The following is a 22,056-nucleotide window of genomic DNA, read 5'->3' as shown; positions in this document are numbered from 1 at the left end:
CACTTCCCATTCCCGGACAGGGGGTCTCTCCATATTCCAGAGAGGAAGCTCCCAAGTGCCTCCGAGGCAGCAGGGTGCCGGGCAGAGACCCAGTGGCCGGTGGAAGAGAAGCCGAGGAGAAAGGGATGGGAGGGGGAGCGAGTAGCTCGCGGCAGAGGGAACAGCAGATTGCGCCGAGCCAATGAGAACCGCAGAACGAGGTGGCACCAAATTCCCTTCGGCCAATGACGCGCCAGAGTCTACAGAAGCCTATTAGCATTTCCCCAGGGGCAGGAGCTGCGGCGGCTTAGCCGCGGTATGTCTGCAGCCCCCAGTACGCCTAGGCTCTGTCTCCTCCCCTCTCCGCCCATGCGGGGCTCGCAGGGCGAGCCAACTCTTCGTACTTTGCCCCGGTTGGCAGCGAATAAAAGGGGTCTGAGGAAATACGGGCTACGGTCTCCCGCTGCCAGCTCTAGCCTTTAAATCCCCAGCGTGGAGAGATCTACGCACAGCGGGTCGGATCCGAACACCGATCCAGCGCACACAGCGCCAGAAGGGTTCCGAGCGCAGCGCCGCCCATCGTCGCGCAAAAGCGGGCTCGGCTACCGAAGTCTCCCAGCTGTTGGGGCTGTCCCGAACTCCACTCCACAGTCAGCCCAGAGAAAGTGACCCCAGCATCAGAAAGTCCAGATGCCGGCCCACTTGCTGCAAGAGGAGGTGAGCTTCCCAGCATTGGCCCCAGACCGCGAGTTCGCCGGCACTAGCTGGGCTTCTAGGTGACTCGTTGGAGGAGTTGAGATCTCCGCGGAGGACATGGTCATCTTTTGCTACTTGTACTGCCTTCGTTTGTTGGGAATGTGGACTGTAATTCGGGACTTGGTTCTCCAACTTTTGTTTCTTAAGCTTTAAAGAAAAATTGGGTCGTGCCGGTACCTTTACGTATGTATGCCTGCGGGTTTTCCTTTGTGTGTTCGTAGGGATGCGAGTGTTTTACTTCTTCCTGTTGCCCCTTCTTGAGGTTTCACGGCCCTCCCCAATCTATCTATCTGCACAGTTCCTGGGGACTTACTTTTCTTCCATCAGGGTAGACCCAGCCCTCAGTTAACCTGGGTATTGGAGCAGGGTCTATTCCAATACATCACACTTCCCCCAGCTTCATGAGGGAGTTAGTGGCCCCTGCTGCCTCCACGTGTAGTCTCTCTCCTGACTCTCCCTTCCTCTCCCAGATCTCTAGCTCCTACACAACCACCACCACCATCACAGCGCCTCCTTCCAGGATCCTGCAGAATGGAGAAGGCAAGTTGGAGAAGACTCTCCTACACTTGGAAGAAGACATCGGCCCTGAACTTAAAGATGACATTTATGACCCAAGCTACAAGGATAAGGAGGGCCCAAGGCCCAAGCTTGAATATGTTTGGAGGAACATCATCCTTATGTTTCTGCTACACTTGGGAGGCCTGTATGGGATCCTATTGATCCCCACCTGCCAGGTCTACACCTGGCTCTGGGGTAAGAGTTTTTCATATCCTCCTGACTCAGTACTGCAGGTTCTCTCCACTCTTTAATAAAGTAGGAGCTTGTATGGAACAGAGACGCCAGCCCTTTCAGGCCCAGCCATTTCTCTTTGATGGCTTGAGAGGCCAAGTGGGCTGGGAACAGAGGCTAGGGAAACTGGGAGGCAAGAGTGTCAGTGCTGGGGGTCCTTTCATATGGGTGTTGGGGAGGGAGCCCTGAGACCATGTGCTTTGGACATTGAAGTGAGTAGACCTGTGTCAGGGTTAGCTTTCCCTGAAAGAGTTTTCTGGCTGCTTGTCCCAACCCTGCAAGCCACAAAAGAATCAAGGCCCCTACCTGGGAGGCATGGGAACATGGGACAAGACCAGCGGTTCCAAGGGGTGGAGTATATGCGGAGCACAGTCATGGGAGAGCAAGAGAAGTTGCTCAGGAAGAGAGTTAATAGAAGAGAGAGAAACAGAGAGATGGTTATCCACAAGATTATTTTGCCCTGACTCTTGGCCCAACCAGGCTCATTTGTTAGAGAAAAAGATGAAGAAGGCTCCTGTATGACCCAAGTTAAACAGTTGCAGTGCTCTGTAACTCCATGTAGGTCTCCTGGGAACTGTATGCAACACTCAGCGAAATGTCTTTAGAATTAAATAAGGTCGAAGTACTGTTTTATGTCCCATTCCCCATCTATCCTGCTCCAGCACCTCCCTTCTGATGCCATGCAGTCTCTCTTTCCCAGGACAGCCAGACGAAGCCAGAAAAGAGAGCCCTAAGCAACCCTGGCCTTGAGGCTGCTGCAATGAGTTCCCAATTCTGTCCCTGACCTGCCTGCCGTTAGGTCAGCCTTTTCAGTGATCCATGGGTATGGGCTGATAACAGGGCCCTGCCCCCTGGATACACACATGCGCTTTGCAGGCATTTTCACCTCTGCCACCATAAGCCTGAGTTGGGGAGAGGAGAGCAGAGAAATCTAAAAACCCAGGGGCCCTGCATTACCACTCTCTGAGAGTGCTGAGCTAGAACTCTCTCTCAAGGAAATTTTAGGGTTTTTAGAGCAATCTCAGGTGCCGCTGCACTCTTGGAGAGGAGGTATGTTGAAGGGCTAGTAGACCAAGTTTTAGCTGATTCTCCCAGGACCTCTTAGGTTTGAAGATGGTGAGATCTGCTCCCTAGAGCTTTGTCTTGGGAAATCCTCTCAGTGCCACAGACAGAGAGGTGATACCCTCTTCAAGATCTCAGTATTTCCAGGTACAAACTGGGGACACCAGTACTTTTTTAGGATTAGGAAGGTAGTGCTCCTAGCTTTTTTTGTGTATCATTGCTGGAGCTGGCTAGGCACAGGAAATCAGTTCATCTGCAGACCAGAAGACTTCTTCTGTTTGTGAGAGGAGGGGGACATCTGTTCTTTAGCCCCTCTGAAAACCCAGCCCAACTTCAGTTACAGCATGAGGAATCAAGAGCCAGGATAAGGATTCCCCAGGGAGACTGTGCACTCCTCTCTCCACTCCTCCTCCGCAGGAGAGGAGTTTTCACAAGTAGATTTGTTGCCTGCAAGCCCCTTCCAGCCTCAGCACTCCCTATAGGCTTGGTTAAGTCCAGAGTTTGGCCAGACTGCTTCTGCTTGCACCCCACCCTTCGCTGCTGGTGTAGGTGGCAGAATGCTATCCCTAAACCAAGGCCATGCCTGCCACCTTTTTGTGCCCTGCCCATGGGTGTGTGTTGTACCTTTGGACAGAGCAGGGGAGGGTCAGAGTTCCCACATTCAGAGTTTTAGGAGCTTGGCCTCACCTTTCCTTTTATCCCTAAGGACAGTGTTAAATTAAGGACTGGTTATGTTTACAGCATTTCTCAGACTCAGGGCAGTTTGGAAAGCATCTGAGATGGGCCCTGAGGACGCTGAGGGCCGAGGGCCAAGGGGCAAAACTTATCTCTTTCTTAGGGCCAAAGCTATGAGATTTTGCTTAACCATCTATTTGGACTTTAGTAGAGCATGAGTCGTCAACTGACTGACATAAGGCCTTCTATTTGACAAGCTCAGAGGTGTTGACAGAAAAGGCACCAGAGTGCCTGGGTTCTTTTCTCAGTTCCCCTGTTAATACCAAGATCTTACTTGCTTTCCGAGTCAACGTGCCAGGGTCATCTGTGGCATGAAACAACCCCAGTAGCTTCCTTGGTTCTGAGCCGAGTGCTTCTGCTTTCATGTCCAAAGCCATTTTTTTTTTTTTCCTTCTTAGTGATTCATTGCCTATGGCTCAACTTTGTCATTTTTGTACGTACAGATGTAGGCAGATACTGTCTTTGGGAAGATAATTGCCACATAGTTTGAGGCCAGCAAATTACCTGAAGCCCTAATCTTAGCGCAGAGGAATTACGAGATAGAACTTTCACTGAGATTGACTCCAGCTCCCTGGTTTTCCTCCAGATCGTGAAGGAGGAATAGGATAGGGAGGAGGAAAATAGAGTAGGGGAGGGGATGAGGGCTGTTTAGGAAACTGCTAACTATGGTTGGAGAACACAGGACAATTTGTTACAATGTGTGGTGTCTCCAACTGCAGCTAGGTTCTATGGCTACTGAGGATCCATTGTCTCTAGCTGTTTCCCTAGGAATGAAACATTGTCAACAGTCACTGCTCTACCAAGGCCTCAGCCCCTGCCTACTAGAGCAGAGGAAGATGGGTATACCCAGCAAACTGCTTCCCAGTTAGAGATTATAGCTGGCACCTTGTGAGATGGCAGGCCTCCAGGAAGGTGAAGGAGGACAGTATTGGGGTGCTCCACTGACAGCTTTGAGCATATCCCACCATTGTCTAGAATTAGCCTTGCCAAAGAGAGTATAGGCTGAAAGGAGGGACACAGGAACTGTGTGTATATCTTGGGGAGGTGGATAGTATAGTTAGAATATGAACTGCTTGTTGACAGCAAACCTAGTTTCAGACTGTGGCTCTATTTCTTACTGGCCTTGTAACTATAGATAAACACAACCTCTCTGAGCATCTTTTTCTTCTACTGCAAAGTGAAGATATGCAAGCCCATTTAAGGTATCTATTGAATCAGAGAATGTAAAGTTCTTAGCTAAGCTTAAGACACTGTGCAGATATGACTTATGTACAGGGTGGATTGTCCCCTAATGTGGCCGCACTACCTGCTAAAATATTGAAATACTTTGTACCAGTTGGTAAATAGCCATAGATCTGAGCTCCCCAAGTGTCCCCTAGAACCCAGAGCCCCTCGAATTGGTGAGTGCCCAGACCGTACTGACTATTAAGTATTTTAAGACCACCCTTGGTCTTAAGCTCTGAGAGAGTAGTCTGTGGTCCTTAACAACTTAGAGAGAGACCCAAAGGAAATGGGACCCAGGATAATGTCCCTCATGACAGAGAATGACAACTGGCTGTCCTACCTTTCTGAAGTTCCTGGGATTCCTTAGCTTATTCCAATTCCTAGTTCAAGGGGATGAGAGTGATGATATTTTTTGATTAGTAAAATCAGAGAGACCTAAGAGACCAAGGTGTCCCTGAAGTTCAGGGAAAAGCAGAGCCTCACCCGAAGTCTCAGAAGACACAGACTCGGCCATACAGAGAACATCATGTTTGCCCAGATTGGTCACCCCCCTACTGTTTCCTCCTGGCAGTGGTTTCCTGCTATGGGTTCAGTGCCCTGGGCATAACCGCAGGAGCCCATCGCCTGTGGAGTCATCGAAGTTACAAAGCTCGGCTGCCCCTACGGCTCTTCCTGATCATTGCCAACACGATGGCATTCCAGGTAAGAATTTGGCTCTGCTCAGCTCTCTTCTCCACTCTGTCGGTGATCCAGGAGCAGAATGGAGGAGATCAGCACCTGAAGAGAAGCAACACATGGACAAAGCATTTCGCTTTCCTCTCTCCTCAAGGTCACCTCAGGTTCAGGCCCAGTCCTTAAACTCATAAAGCACGAGCATACTTCTGAGTCACTGAGAAAGGAAAATAGAAGATAAATAGGAAATACTCTCTGTTAACAGGATTTACATATTACCGTAAGGTCCCTCTGTTATCACACAGTCTGGCTGTTAGGGTTCTCTCTTCTCAGGAGCCATAGTGTCAGGAACTGACACTGGTTTCCTGGGCAGACATTGGGCAATAGAGTCACCATTTTAGGTGAATATTTTAGGATTCCACCATGATGGGATTGAAGTGGATGTTTCACAGACTCATGAACTCTGTTGTTTTTGGGTCATGAGCAAATACTTTTATAGCACTGGCTTATGTGCCTGGCACTATTCTAGGCACTTGACATAGATTTCCTCATTAAATCCACATAACAGTCTTAGGAGGTAGCTACTATTATTATCCCCATTTTATAGATGAGTAAATTGTGTCACTGAGAGGTGAGGGAGACCAACATTATGGTCTTATCTTGGGCTGCCAGGCTGGCTAAGTCAAGTTTTGAGGTTTGTTGAGGCAGAAAGTTTATGGCAGAGATAGAATGAAGGAAATTGGGGAAAGCAAACTCCTCGCTATTAAAAGGTAGCAGTGGGCCAAGGATAGCTTGTAGCAAGGGGGGAAAAAGCAACCAAATTTGTCCCCTTCTTCGTGGCAATATCCCAGGTACTTAACAGATTGCATAATCATCTGTGCCACAACACTTTGTACCTTGAGGGCTCCTGATGTTGGGGCCGTGAGAAGGAAGTTATTGGCACATTCTTTAAGGGATAGAAAGAGTCTCAGAGGTCATTTGGGAATGTGGCCATGCTCATGATTTATATGCCTAGACATGTTGAGTTGTACAAGCTGTGTCTTACCAAGGCATCAGAATGGAGCTTCTTGCAGCTTCATCCACTGACCAGGACCCTAGGACACAAGGCTGCCTGTTTCATGTTGTCCCTGCCCAGGGCTTACGCACCCCACAAAGACCTTTTACAACATTCGTTGCTTGAAGAATTGCAATATTCTCTCACAATGAAACTGTCTGATCTACCTCCATGCTGCCTATCGTATAACCTTCGTGAAGCAGCCAGTCCTATTCATGTGGTCCTGGGACTTTAAGTGGCTTTTCCACTTGGCATTCAGTGGCAAGTTGGGGGAAAAGAGGAGGCAACTCCATGACACTCCTTTAGAGTGCTGGCTCTTGGGTATTTTGTCAGGTTGGGCTGAGAGCCACAGGCTCTTGAAGCCTATCTATTAGGAGTTCCCTAAGGTATGTTTCTCCTCAGGCCTTCCTTCCTCTTCTCTGCCCCTCCAGAATGATGTTTATGAATGGTCCCGAGATCACCGTGTCCACCACAAGTTTTCAGAAACAGATGCTGATCCCCACAATGCCCGACGTGGCTTTTTCTTCTCTCATGTGGGTTGGCTGCTTGTGCGCAAACACCCAGACGTCAAAGAGAAGGGTGGTTTGCTAGATTTGTCTGACCTAAAAGCCGAGAAGCTGGTGATGTTCCAGAGGAGGTGAGTGAAGTAGTGATGGAGCTGGGCACCTGGTGTTTGGGGGACCCCCCCCTTTTTTTCCTCTAGGACTTAACATAAGCTGAGAAAATGGTCTGTATGTTCAAAATCATAATTTAAAACCCTAATTTTTAACAGCCCAAGGTTCACAGCCATAGACTGTTGTCGTTTCTGAGCTATCTTAATTAAACCAGTTAAATTCAACAAATGTTTATTGACCTAGGAACTCATGGATACAAAAATGAGTGTGTCATAGGCTTTGCCTTCGAGGAGTTTGTATCCTGTTGGGCTTTGAAAAGATAAGTCAGGTGTCTGAATAACTATGGTGCATGAAGAATATTTTCTGTACCAATAAAAGGCACAAAGGGGAGGAAGATTTCATAGTACTAGGGAACATCAGGGAAGGGTTTATGAAGAAAGTAGCTTTGGAATCCACTGATGGATAGGGATTTTCACAGGTGCAAGAGGGGAAGGGACAGTACAAACAAAACAGAATGAGCTAAAGCATAAAGCATGTTCTAGCAACAGAGTCCTTTTGCTTGAAGTATAGGGTGTGGTCAGATTAAGACTAGAGAGGGAGACTGATGCTATTCTTATAGAGTCTTAAAAGCAAATGGGATTTAATTCAATTGGCAATTGGATGGAAACCGTTAAAAGTTTTTTGAGCAGGAATGTGACATGGTTGGAGGTATGCTTTAGAAAGGTCATTCTCGTGACATGTGAAGGAAATCATTGAGCCAAAGAGTGAGAAGCAGGGCCACAAGTTAGGAGATCGTGGGGGTCCATTTTAGGGGAGCAGTGGCAGGAATGGAAAGGAGTTGGATGCAGGGAATGCCAATGATGTAAGAGTATAAGGCTTGACTGCTGAAGAGATGTAAGAAATCAAGTCAGTGGCCTTCATTGAGACAATGAATAATGGGACAGGGCCTCCAGAAGGACAGAGACCCACAGGCATCAAGGACACTGAGGGTGCCTCTCTGAGAGACAAGAAGAGGAAGGATTAGAGGATGGCTGGCAGGAAATGGAGACAAGACGCTAAACAGAGACTGTAAAGAACACTGGCAGGAAAGAGAAAGGAGCCCAAAGGCAGAATGGAAAAACAGCCTGAGCAGGAGAACTTTGTGATTTGTACCTCATTTGTTTTACATGGTATTACGCTACCATAAAAAAGAGCAATGGATTTAGAGTCTGGAGACCTGCATTCTAGTTCTCGCTCCACAGATTCCTAGTGGTGCAGTCCTAGAAAAGTCATTTAACCCCTCATTGCCTCATCTAAAAAGTGAGGTAATAACTCTACATTCTCACAAGATTTCCCACTCCATTTCCTCTTGCTTTTTTTCATGCCACACTGTACTCACAACGTAAAAGGAAAGAGACAGTCCAACCCAGCGATAATAGAAAGCAGGTAGGACTAAGAGTCCTCTCTCCACTGACTCTGTATATGGTCTCTCAATGTAGGTATTACAAGCCTGGCATCTTGCTGTTATGCTTCATCCTGCCCACACTTGTGCCCTGGTATTTCTGGGGTGAAACATTTCAACACAGCTTGTACGTCGCCACTTTCTTGCGTTATATCTTAGTGCTCAATGCTACCTGGCTGGTGAACAGTGCTGCCCACCTTTACGGATATCGCCCTTATGACAAGACCATTAACCCTCGAGAGAATATCTTGGTTTCACTGGGAGCTGTGGGTAAGTCAGCAGTCCACAGCTAGACCACATCTAGTGGTCTCTTGGTTGGGGTATTAGGCTAGGCTAGGAGCTAGAAAGACAAGATTAACCTGTTTATGACCTCTTTCTATCTGTTTTTCCACCCTAAAACTAAGGGGCAATATCTTAGAAAACTCTTGGGAGTCAGGCAGCAAGTCTTACATAAAAAGGAAAGGGTAAAAAATAATAATGTCTTTGATTCTAGATTCTAAAACAATCTCTAGACGCTATGTATAATGAGCCCCTTTGGGTTTTCCTTTTTCCAGTCACTTCAGGGCTACACTACAGTCTTGTCTGGGGCAGGGAATGCATAAAAAGAACAATAGTGTCAGTGGCAGTAAGCCTAGTGGTTCATAGTTAAATATGCTCTATAAAATACAGACTAAATACTTATAAATTAATTCAGTAAACTTCTCTTTTATCTCCTTGCTGTGTTCAGATAGGCCATACTTGAAGCGTATGCCATGCCTTATCGTTTGGTTATTCCAAGATGGACATCAAAGCAACTATTGGTGACCTTTCTCACCACCTGCCTTTCTTGTTTTCTGTCGTTTATTTTTTTTTTCTGCTTTATTGTGTTCTAAGAATATCCCCTCCCCCCAATATGGCTTAAGGAACCCCCAATAAAGCAGTTACTTTGATCACAAGTGCCTGCTTGCTGATCTAATGCTAGCTCTTCATGAATTTTTTTCTCTCTAATATGGGTCTCCATAGCCAGTCTAGCACAATAGGGTTCTACTATCTGTCTCCATTTTTTTTTTCCACTCTTTTCAACTAAATATAGATCTTGACTAAGGCCCAAAATGAGCTTTCCTTAAGCAAACCCAATGGCCTCCTCTTCCTCCCCAGTGATCAGTGCTATTGGTCATCCAGTTTAGGCAACTTCACTGTTCACCATGTTTATACACACCATGGCCTAGCATTCATTTTTTTTTTCTTTAAAATATTCCTTTATATTCTCAACCCTGGCCATCTTTACCATCTGTACTAAAGGTATTTTTTTTCCATCTCTTTTTAACTTCCATGCCTTTCTGCCCTCCTTTCAGGCATCTTCTACCATCATGCCTGTTTTAACCCTGAACCATGTGTGAAATAAATCACCTAGGCCCTATAAGTCTAAGATTTTCATAGAAATGGAAGTTTCTGAAATGAGATTTATCCTGTACTTGAAATGGATCTAGAGCAAGCTTCCCCAACTTCGACCTCTTTCTCTCAGTTCATAGTGGCTCCCAATATCTTATTTTGTCTCAGTTACTTATTTCTCCAGACCTGCTGCTCCCCTCCCTTATCACTTCACTCTTTGTTCTCCTGTAGCTCCCTTTCTAATCTTTTCTTCTTGAATTACCTCCCTACAGTCACATACTCATCTCTCTGCCAAACCTGACCTCCCTTGAGCCTTTCTTGGGCTGTATCTTGCTGCCCCACTTGCAAAGTCTTTTTCTTCTTCTACCCAATGACCCCTTTTCTCTACCCTATAACCCCTTTTGGCTATGTGTGTCTGATTCAATTTTAAATCTGATAAGTATAGGCCTGGTTAGTACTTTATATAGAGCCTAGCTGCAAAGTCGTTTATGGAAATTTTAGGAATCCTCTGTCAGTACCTTTAGCCTTGGGATCATTCCACCCTCCTACTCAGTTCACACTGTGGATATTTAGGTGTCACAGAGGATGTACCTTGAGATGCCTTGGATGGTGTCATTTACTTTGCAGGACTTCCTTCACTTGCTCATTATTAATATATCATTACTACTCTACCGAGGTTCTTTTATCTTCAACAGGCTCAATATGCTCTTTTATTAGCTATTCTTTACCTGGCTTTACCCCGGCCTCAGAAGGGTCTGTCTGTATTGTTATTGTTGAATGCAATTCAGAAAGAAGAGTCCTGCTAAGGCGTGAAGAAGTCTCTGTGGAGTTTCCAAAGATTTGCCCGTTACAGAAATTATCATGAATCTTTGTTTTTCCTCTATCCAGCAAAGCGAACTACTCATCTCAGACTCTCAACGATTAGAGGGAATATCTAAGCATTTTGGTTCTGATTCCCTCAGAGAGCTTATGTTTTATCAGCATCACCGTGCAAAGCTCAAAGAATTCAAAGTCAGAGCAATCTATTGAACCAGTAGTGGCTGAGAAATCTTGGGCCCCTGGGCCGGGATTCCTTTCTTCTGACCTGTGGCTGTTGCTGCCCAATTCTGTTGGTCTCTTGCACCCTTGGGGTAGTACCAGTGCAAGTGTACTCCTCTGCTCACCTTTGTAAGAAACACAGCAAAAGCCCTTCATTCCGGACTTTCTCCTCTCCCCACCCATAGAGCCTTGAGGATCTCAGACCAATACTTAGTAAAGCCCTGGAAGTTTCCAATCTAAAATCCATATCTGGCAATAGCTGTTTATCTCCAGTGATCTTATCCTCAGAGAAACTGCCAGTCCTCCCACAAAGGCTCCCAGACATCCATGGGTGAATAGGGTCTTCCCATTCCTTTCTTAAGATGCCTCCGAGGGGATCTATTTGGTTCAGAGTAGAGGAGACAGGTTTTATTTGTTCATTGGACAACAGCAAGTTTCTAGTAGGTTTGAAATACTCTGCTAAGTAACCATTGTGCCAAGATCAGGAAGACAGAAATCCACAGTAAAACTCCATAACTTTTCTCCTTGTTTTTGTTCTAGGTGAGGGCTTCCACAATTACCACCACACTTTTCCCTATGACTACTCCACCAGTGAATATCGCTGGCACTTAAACCTGACCACATTGTTCATCGATTGCATGGCTGCCATCGGTCTGGCTTATGACCGGAAGAAGGTATCCAAGGCGGCCATCTTGGCTAGGGTTAAAAGAACTGGAGATGGAAGCTACAAGAGTGGTTGAGTTTTGGGTCTCTCGGGTTCCTTTTCCAAAAGCCAGCCAGGCAGAGGTTTAATGTTCTTTTTATTAACTACTGAATAATGCTAAAAGGATGCTAAAGATAATGATGTTAACCCATTCCAGTACAGTATTCTTTTAAAATGCAAAAGTATTGAAAGCCAACAACTCTGCCTTCATGATGCTAAGCTAATATTCTTATTTTTTTTCTTCTCTGTCTTCTAGACCCATTGCCCTTTGCTTTGTTCCTACCACCTTCCTTTCTCTTCCCCCTCATTGCCTCCCAGGCAAGCAGCTGGTGAGTCATTGGTGGGTGTTCAGCTTCTGAAGCCTAGACAACCTTTCTGTCATCCAAAACTAGTGGTTTTTACCCTAGATAACTCTTTCCTTGAGCTGTCCTGAGCTTCAAGGTAGGTGGCTCAAGCTAGAGCTGGGAAATCATCTGTTAATTATCTTCAGTCCAGGCATTTGCTAGCTGGAATGGAAAAGTGTGTTTGGCATGAAGCTTCTAAAGCAGGTAAATTGTCAGAGGAGAGAGTTAGCATGCATGGTATGATCGATAAGTAAGGATGGAATAAGGTGGGAAACAAAGCAAGAAGCAGCTTCTGCTGCAATCAGACATCTTTCATCTTTCTGTTCTGCCATTTCACCATCAGGATATTGGTCAGCTCCCCTTGTAGTAATAAAGTGGTGGCAGCATTTCCAGACATCCAAAAAAGGAATGCATTGTGCTGTAGTGGTTAGCATTCCAAAAAAGGAAAGATTTTAGGAGGTGGAGTTGGGTCACGCTAGCAGTATACAGCCTTGGTGGGATGTGTGTGTGTGTGTACACACACACACACACACACACACACACACACACAGGTATACCTTGCTTGGAATATTAGAGTTCCTCTGAAAGAGGGATGCTTGAATAACAGGAGAAATTAGGTAGGTTGTCAACTTTCCCCTCACTGCTGGACAGGAGTTGGAGAGGTTGAGGAACAGGGTCTTAGGCAGTTCCTGAGAGATGACTACAGAAGAAGGACTTTGAGAACATCCTGCCTGGGGATTTTGGATTTGGAAGTTTACTAAACAAGTTACTGGGTATCCTAATATTAAAGCTGGTTATTCAAACAAGTTAGATGTTAACTCTCTTATATTTCTCCTTGGAATGAGTAAAAACTAAAAGACTTCTCCCCATAGCGTCAGACCCTTTCACTCATTCCTTCTCTGTTAACATCTAGCCTAAAGTATAGGACTGCCTGGGGACAGATAGGAGTCTTAACTATCATGATTATCCATTCCCGGCTCTACCCTATCTGTCAGATTTCTCCTATTGGTTCTGTCTCTTCCTTGATGTTTTTATTCCCCACTCTGGACAGGCAGCCTCCTTTGTGTGTATTCAGAAGCAGTGATGGCTATTGCTGTCCAGGCAGCTCCCTCTCCTGCAGACAGAATGCTCAGGGTCACTGAACCACTGTTTCTTTTTATAAAGTTAAGCTAGCTGCCACTTTCACTTGGCCTCCAGAGTCTCTCCACCTACAACCCTGTGCTCTCCTGCCACATTGATGACTCAAGACGAGGCTGAAAAGCCCTACTAGAAACATCCCTGGCTCAAGAGCTCTCTCACAATGCACAGCCAAGCCAAGTACTTGTGTCATGCCGGTGAGCCAGCCACGGAGTAAAGAGAGTTTGTTTTCAGTCTCCTCTGTCTGGGTCAGAACCACAGAGAATACTAGATGCTCCCTTTTTGCTCATTACCCCTGCCCAGCTCTAGTCTCTGCTCCTAGCTGACAGTGCAATGCTGATAGAAGTAAGAGAGAACTTTGTCTTTTCTGGGAAGCACAAGAAGCAAAGGCAAGTTCCAAAGTGCCTCACTCGAAAGGAGGCCCTGTTTGTTCCCTGGAGCCAGAGTACGCTGCAAAGCTTTGGTTGAGACTTGGCATCTAACATGCCATGAACTTTGCTGAACAGCGTCTCTGTTCAGCAAACTAACCAGCATTCCCCACCACACAGCCTAGGGCAGACAATAGTATAGAAAAGATCTGGAAAAAAACAACGTGTTTTTAGAACCTTGGACCACTCCTGTCCCTGTATCTCAGTCATCAGTGCAGAAGCCCGGCTTTACTCTTATCAAGATTGGAAATGTACAATACCAAATGCTCTGTCCACTGCTGAGCCAAAACGGTGAAAGGGAAGAGGGCCTTTCTTTCTGTATTAACTGAATAGATAGAGGCTACAGGGGTAAGCCTGGACGAAAAGTATCTTTGTCTTTTGAGCTGTTCCTCAGTAGAAAAGAATCTAACAAAAGATGACTATAGTTTTGATCTGCTGACGTGTGTACCTACCCCCTGGAAGTGTCTTGGATAGTTTTAATTTCACAGATCATCAGTTGCCTACTTTATAATTTATGATCAAAAAAACAACTTTATCTTTCTATTCTAATCATGTTCTATCGATCTGATCCACACCATGACCCTACACAAGGCTGGACAGGGTCCTCAGGCTGAGGACCCCAGTGTATAGATGTGTGTTGTGTGTGTGTGTGTGTGTGTGTGTGTGTGTGTGTGTGTGTGTGTGGTAGGGGGTGTCTGCTGAGTAAGGAACACTTTTTAAGATTCTAAAGCTGAATTCAAATGATGCATTAATGATCCGGAAACTCAGATATGATCAAGTCTGAATTTCTAACTGTCTTTGCTTTGTGGGTATGCTGACAACTTATTTGGGTGCCTTACATCTTTTCTAATCAGTGTTGCATATGAGCCTGCTCTCACTCCCTCCTTACTCCCTCTATGGGGTTCCTTTGTACCTAACAGCCTACAGAAGTGGCTGGTATAAAAGGGGGCCTGGCTGGAGAATTATTATACAGCTATTTGCAGGATTCCCTTCTGGGCTTCATTTTGGAAACTTTTCTTAGGGCTGTGTGTATTAAAGTGCCCACATTTGATGGAGGGTGGAAGTAATTTGAATGTATTTGATTTATAAATCTTTTAGATTAAAAGGTGGTTATAGCATTTTAAAATGGAAACTTTTTCTCCTTGATTTGCTAGTATCCTGAGTGTATTCTCTATAAGTGTAGCTCGAATGGGTCAGCATGAAAAGTTAAAGAAAGCAAGATGTCAATGTTATGCAGGTGGTTAAGGCCAAGGCCTCTTCTACCACTGTGCCACTGACTTGCTATATGACCTAGGGCAAGTCACTTAACTATAATGTGCCTCAGTTTTCCTTCTGTTAAAATGGGGATAATAATACTGACCTACCTCAAAGGGCAGTTTTGAGGCGTGACTAATGCTTTTTATAAAGCATTTTGGGATCTTTCAGCAGAGGAATTCTCTTAAGTCCTGACTATTTTTATAGTAGCAGTATCCACCATGAATTTGTGTCCACCATGAACCATGTGTCCCAGATACTATCATTAATCTATAGAGTTCTCTCTGAGAGATTGAATAAATCCAATGGATAAGTGGTGGATAACTAGCCAGACAAAATTTGAGAATGCATGAACTCATTGCCATGGAAACATACACAGGATACCTTTTCCTTGATTGGGTGGGATTTTTCCTTTTTTATGTGGGATAGTAGTTATTTGTGACCCGAAAATAATTTTGGAATAATTTCTATTAATAACTCTGAAGCTAGTCATACTGATGAGATTGTGTTTGTTCATAATAAAAGTGAAGTGAATCCGATTGCACTGTGTCTGGGAGTTTTTTGGCTGTGATTCAAACTCTCCTGGTACTTATCTCTATGGTCCACCTTACTATCTAGGTCCTGTTCCTGTACCTTTAAGAGTAAAGAAGAAGTAAAAGCTACAATGATTGACTCACCCCAGTAACCCGTCCTGTCCTCCCGAAGGGTAACTTTAGGTTAAACTCAGCGTTGGCAGCAGGAAACCAGGAGTCTGCTACCATTAAACCAAGCACATTAACAACAGCTGACACTTTGGCCTTGGGGAAATGCCAAGTCTCTTGTGTCACATGGTCACATGGACCCAAGAGGAAGTTAGAAGGAGGAAAAGCACTCTCTGGGAAGGCAGTCTTTTACCTTGCAAGTTAGGCTGGGCCGTCCAGGTCATTTCTCCAAAACGTGGTCCCTCCTCAGAATAAAGTGGCTTCCTGGAAATGCTGACTAACAACAACAGGAAGGAAAGAAAAATAATCCAAGGGAAAGTTTGTCAATTCGCGGAATAGAGAGGGCTTCATGATCATAAGGCGGAAAAGGCTTTAGCTTTTACCATTTCACCTGGGAATCCTCGGGTGAAAAGAAAAGGTGGGGTTTTACAATTTGAAGAAGCTCCATCTTCCAACAGGAATCACCTTAATAATTAATACCTAAGCTTCTAAGAGTTTCCTAGAACCATCCCCCCTCACCTTCTAATGTAAGGTTGCCCTTGCCTTGGACAGGAAGCAAGATTCTCACAGAGTAATTCTGCATATCCAAAATTAAGTGTACTCACCGAGGCCTTGCCGCACCTTAATAACTTAAGTTGATAGTGGTATTTTCTTCATCAATTAATATCTGGCTTTCTACCCCTTTCCCTCTTGTTTAAAATGTTCAGGCTGTGCTTTTTTTTTTTATAAGTTCTATAAGTGCACTGTTCTTTCTAAGTCTGCTTTGTTTCCCATTAACTGGCATCTAAGTTAAACAATTTATCCTTACTAAGCTCTGCTACTTTTCACTTCCTCCTGTTTTACACCTGGCTATTTTCCCTCAGATTATTCATACTTCTGTGCTTCCTCCAGGTAATCTGTATATGTTTATTATTTAATCCTGGGGCTGTTTTTTTTTATTCCTATCTGCAAAAGTTCCAAGAAAGAAGAGAAAAGGGGAGAGTTCTTAGAACTTAATTACTTACTTAATATGTTCAGTCAGTTGAATTCAAGATTGAGAGAGAGAGGAAAGAAGTATGAGTTTATCTGTGAGGGTGAGTTGTAAAATAAGAGCACGTAGGGGCAAAATAAGGAACCCTTGTTTTTGACGTGTTTTGTATAGGAAAATATAAAAAAGTTAAGGCTCTGTTTAATCAAGATTTAACTATAAGACAAAAAATAAAAAGTAATTTAAGAAAAGAATGAGGAAGAGCACAGAAATAAAATTCCTGATGCCCAGTGGCCACTAGCTTTCTCCTTCCCCACAGGAAAGACCATGACAGTCCCTAAAAAAAAAAAAAAAATCTGCCAGAGCATAAGAAGAAATAAAATGAATCCAAATTGAAAAAAGAATAAGTAAAACTATCTCTGTATGCAGATCTTGATCTTGTATATAAAAAAAGTCCTAAAGAGTCTACACCAAAAAATATTTTAGAACCAATAAGTTAAGCAAGATTGCAGGATACGAAATAAATATACAAAAATCAATTGTATTTATATAAACGAGCAATGAATAATATGCAAATTAAGTTAAAAGGATTTCATTTTATAGCAGCATCAAAAAGAATAAGATAAATAGGAATCAATCTAACAAAAGAAGTGCATAAGAATAATAGATTATAAACTACAAAGTATTATTGAAATTAAGAAGACCTGGGTAATGGAAAGAAATCTCATGTTCATGTAAGTTGGTAATACTACTCAAAGATCTACAGATTCGAGGCAATCCTTATCAAAATTCCAACTGCTTTTTTTTAATAGAAATTGACAGCTGTATTAAAATTCATATAGAAATTCAAGGGAACCAGGCTAGCCAAAACAAACTTGAAAAAAGCACAAAGTTGGAGGACTCACATTTCCTGATTTCAAAATTACTTCAAAGGGTCAGTAATCAAGACAGTGTAGTGTTGGCATAAGGACAGACATATACATCAATGGAATAGATTGAGAGTATAAATATAAACCCATACATTTTTAGTCAATTGATTTTGACAAAGATGCCTAGATAATTCAATGAGGAAAGGATTGTTTTTTTAATAAATGGTTTTGAGACACCTGAAATCCGCAGGCAAAAGAATGAAATTGGCCCACTACCTGACATCACATATAAATATTAACTCAGAATAGAAAAGCCAAAATTATAAAACATGTGAGGGAAAGCAAAAGTATAAACCTCTGTAACCTTGGGTTAGGCAATGGTTTCTTAGATAAGACATTAAAAACATAATCAACAAAAGAAAAAAAATAGGAATTCATCAAAATTTTAAAATTTGTGCTTCAAAAGATACTATCAAGAAAGTAAAAAGACAACTCACAGTATGAGAGAATATATCTGCATATCACATATCTGATAAGAGACTAGAACCCAAAATATAAAAGGAACTCTTACAATTGAATGGTTAGAAAGACAACCCAATTTAAAAATAGGCAAAGTAAAATAAAAAGTGCTAAAAGAAGATTGATAAGCTTGAAACTAGACATGGTACATTTAAAGGTTTAGTTTCTAAGCTACTAAAGTAAATTAAAAAATGAAAATAAAAACGAGTATGATATGTATATATTTTATATCATAAATTATATTGAAATATGTTATTTTGTTGCTTTTTCTGCTATTTCAATAAAATTTTTTGTTAGAGAAAAAATAATAATTCAGGATTCTTACTGATTTTAAATGTCAGTGCTGACATTATTAACTTGTGGGAGAGAGAAATTATAGCTGTCTTCCTTCAATAAAATATTACATGTGACAAGCAAATGTAAAAATAAAGATCCATAAGTATCTGTAAAAATAAATAAAAATAGGCAAAGTATTTGAATAGACATTTTGCCAAAGAAAATACACAAATGGCCAATAAGCACATGAAAAGATGCTCAACGTGATTAGTTCTCAAGGAAATGCCAATCAGAACAGTGAGATACCACTTCAAGCTCACTAGAGTGGTTACAATAAAAAAGAGTTAATAGTAAGTGTGGGTGAGGATGTAGGGCAATTGGAACCCTACTGCATTGCTGGGGGAATCTAAAATTATACAGCTGCTTTGGAAAAAAGTTTGGCAGTTCCCCCAAAAAGTTAAAACATAGTTACCATATGATCCGGCAATTCTACTAGGTATATATACCCAAGAGAATTGAAAACATGTCTTCACAAAAACTATGCAAGTTCATAAACAACCCAAATGTCCATGAAGAGATGAATAAACACAATTTAATAGCCATATAATGGAATATTATTTAGCCAGAAAAAATGAAGTACTGATACCTCTACAACATAGAAGAATTTTAGTATTGTTATTTTAAGGGAAAAAAAGCCAGACACAAAAGACCACATGTTGTGTGCTTTCATTTATATGAAATGTCTAGAATAGAAAGCAGACTGCTGGTTGCCAGGGGCTGGGGGCAAGGAATGAGCAGTGACTGCTAGTGGACATGGTCTTTTTGTGGGGATGATGAAAATATTTTAAAGTTATATTTTAGTGATGGTTGCACAACTCTGAATATGCAAAGACCACTGAATCATATACTTTAAAGGGTAATTTTATGGAATATAAAATACATCTCAATAAAAAAAGTATGAGAAAAAATTCCCTGTTTTAATACTTTTACCATTAATTGTAAATAGCTGAAATTCCCAATATAATAAAAAGAAACACTCCATATTCTCTTAATTATATAGTGATGTGGTCTCTATTCTCAAACTACAAAGGGACAAAGACACCAGCCACATGAGAGAAGGCAAGCTGCTATAAACTAGAGTCTAGGATGATATTCTTGCTATAGAAAATTCTTCAGAAAAATTCATATACCACATTCTACATTAGTTAAGGGGGTTGAGGCCTCCTGCATAAATGCCAATTTAACAACCTTTTGATGCAAGAAATCCGAGTTCTGAGCACACCAGACCTGTGGATGCAATAACAACATTTAAGATAGCCAGGCATGGTACTGCGTGCATGCAGTGGTTATCACGCTGTATTGAAATCAGGTAATATGATTACCCCAATTTTATTTCTTCGAGAGAGAAAGTAAGCTGTGAATAATGGTATTGTGATCCAGCTCTAGAACTACTCTCTTTATTGGGTGTGAAGTAGATGACAAACTAGATAAGCCCTGAATGCATAAAGCTCTAATATATTCAAGTAGATGCTGGTGATATTCAATTATATTCAGAGGCAAAGCTTAATTTATGCAAAGTCAAACTCCAGAAGCATCCTTTGTTCTTGGAAGAACCAACTCCTCCTGATGACCCATTTTTAACATTTAATTGCACCTGAGTTTTGGGCTTTCCTTTCAGACTGTGGAAGGGTATCTGACATTTCCTCTACTTTACCAAACAATACTCCACCCTACTGTCAGATTTTGAGGTTCTTAAAGGCGTCTTTTTTTTTTTTTTTAGAAAAGTCTCCTGCACCTAAACAATCAGTGCTTGTTAAATTATTGAAAGATCTCATGTCTTGTTTTAAATTCTGTCTCTGGGACAAACTGTGTGAAATGTCACAGGCAATGGGAGGGGTGTGACCTATGCTACAGGCAAAGAGCTGATTCTTGTACACTGACTTAGGGGCAAATGACAGAGGCCTTAATTGCAGGCTCTAAGGAGCTGAGATTCTAAACTGGGGTTGCTGGAGGCAGAGCCTTCCCTTTTCAGGACCCAGGCCTATCCCTCCTCCACCCAGTCCTGCCCAGCCTGCTACACCCAGGCCGCAGAGAGCTCACAAAGGCAAAGTGTCTGCCGTGCTGACTCACAGATTCCTGGCCTAGGCTAGGATGGTCTCAGAGGGGCCAAAGGGGCCATTTCCCATTGGAGCAGTGAGTAGCCAGGGCCTTGCCAGGTTTAAAAAATTTTTGTACTCAAAGAGAAAATGAGCAATGAGAAGAAAGTGAAAGTGAATGGCAGTGAAGGGCACAGAATTGCTCATTACTGTAGTCCTATTCTTTTCTTAGAGAATTCTGGACAGCAGTGAAGATTCACCCTTCAGTGGTTTTGTTTCACACACACACGCACACATACACACACACACACAAATTGAAGTAAAATTTACATACAAAATTAACCATTTTAAAGCGACATTTAGTCCATTCGCAATGTACAACCACCACCTCTATCTAGTTCCAAAACCTTTCCATTGCCCCAAAAGAAAACATTATCCTTGTTAAAGAGTCACTTGCCATTTTCTCCTTTTCACCCAGGCCCTGGCAACCACCAACCTGTTCTGTCTCTATGGATTTACCTATTTGGGATATTTCATATAAATGAATCTGCCAATATGTGACCTTCTGTGTCTGGCTTCCATCTCTAGCATAATGCTTTGGAGGTCCACTCACATTTTAGCATGTATCGGTGCTTCATTCCTTTTTATTGCTAAATAGTATTCCATTCTATGAATATACCACAATTGGTTTCTCCATGAACACTTGAGTTGTTCCCACCTTTTGGCTATTATGTGTAGTGTTGCCACGGACAATTGTGTATAAATATTTGAATACCTGTTTTCAATTCATTTGAATATATACCTAGGGGTGGAGTTTCTAGATCATATGGCAATTCTATGTTTAACTCTTTGTTGAACCACCAAACTATTTTCAGCAGTGCCTGCAGCATTTATATTCCAACCAGCAATGTGTAAAGGTCACCCTTTATTCTTAACATGTACCCACTTGTTCCTTTCCTCCCCCCTATTTCCAACCCCACAGTCTTCTTTTTTCCCCTGGAGTAGAGGGTGGGACAATTTGCACCTTTAGTAAAAAGACTATCATCAGGCAAAGCTGAGTAGCAGGAACCTCTCTGGCCTTACACTGTCTCCACTCTTGCCTTTTTGACAAATAGGGTTCTGTGACCAGGAACAAGCGAAGACAGGCTCCCCTCTCCCTGTGATACACCCACTACAGCCATAAATGTTACCCCATAAAACTACCCTCCTAACGACCTCCAACACTTCTATCCTAGCACGGAACATGCCATTAAACCCTCTTAAATAGCCAAAGCTGAGCACAGAAAGGAAGCAGTTGCGTGTGGAAGCTGCCAACCCTAGCTCAGACCGGTGGGTGGGGGTTTAACTCTCAGCTCAAGCTTAAGATGTGCGAAGACAGAACCTCTAGCCTTGTCCCGCCCAGCCCCCTCTGCTAAAGGGCCTGCCTGTCTGGGCCTGGCTGGTAGCAATCATGAATGGAGAGGAAGAGCCTCCCTCTCCACCCTCTCTCACCGGGGTTACTGTCGGTCACAGAGCTATTTACATTTACAACAGCCCAAAAGCGCCTGACCCGGCCAGAGCCAATCAGCAGCCTCCAAGCTTGTATGACTCTATCTGCTCCAATCAGGAGATGCTATCCTTACAGCCTCTCCCTCTTTGAATCAAAGGTCGGCTGTCGCCTCTTATGGGGAGGGGAACCTGACTCAGAGCTCTGCTCTCCTAGTTCTATCTGTGTGCTATTCCCTGGAGTGGGGAAAATACTGAAATATCTACGGTTCGGTTGGGGAGACATCTGCTCCATAGAACTATAGAAGAGTTTTACATCGGAATAGAGAACATTGTTCCTTCCCAGCACAAATACAATGCTTCTTTGCTATGAAAAAATGTAGAGACTTTAGCTTCCTCCCCTGCCGAGCCTCTTCCTAGCTTGGGACTATCCATACACCAGCATTTAATCCATAATTGCCTTTGAGATGGTGTGAGACCTCGCTAACCAGCACAGGCTAGTAGGCAAGGCCAGTTTTTTGTTTTTAATTCTGTCTCAACCG

The 22,056-nt window shown here is 43.2% G+C and overlaps 1 protein-coding gene across 1 annotated transcript; it reads left to right on the top strand.

The window, feature by feature from the left end:
• Positions 1–267: 267 nt before the first annotated feature.
• On the top strand, positions 268–12,215 carry SCD (stearoyl-CoA desaturase). Its single transcript, XM_039871505.1, has 6 exons — positions 268–696; positions 1,206–1,488; positions 5,117–5,247; positions 6,703–6,908; positions 8,364–8,596; positions 11,276–12,215. The coding sequence occupies exons 1-6, from the start codon at positions 670–672 to the stop codon at positions 11,473–11,475; spliced, it is 1,080 nt and encodes a 359-aa protein (XP_039727439.1). The 5' UTR covers positions 268–669; the 3' UTR covers positions 11,476–12,215.
• Positions 12,216–22,056: the final 9,841 nt, after the last annotated feature.

Source organism: Pteropus medius, unplaced genomic scaffold (assembly GCF_902729225.1).
Source record: "Pteropus medius unplaced genomic scaffold, Ma_sr-lr_union100, whole genome shotgun sequence".
In the NCBI taxonomy this organism is placed as follows: Eukaryota; Metazoa; Chordata; class Mammalia; order Chiroptera; family Pteropodidae; genus Pteropus; species Pteropus medius.
This window is presented reverse-complemented; position numbering and strand designations above follow the sequence as displayed.

What these genes read in the sequence shown, in the direction of transcription:
- SCD (XM_039871505.1), top strand. Translation starts at nt 670, where the DNA reads ATGCCGGCCCACTTGCTGCAAGAGGAG. An exon ending in CCAACACGATGGCATTCCAG is followed by an intron (nt 5,248 to 6,702) that starts GTAAGAATTTGG and finishes CTGCCCCTCCAG; the next exon opens with AATGATGTTTATGAATGGTC. An exon ending in GGTTTCACTGGGAGCTGTGG is followed by an intron (nt 8,597 to 11,275) that starts GTAAGTCAGCAG and finishes TTTTTGTTCTAG; the next exon opens with GTGAGGGCTTCCACAATTAC.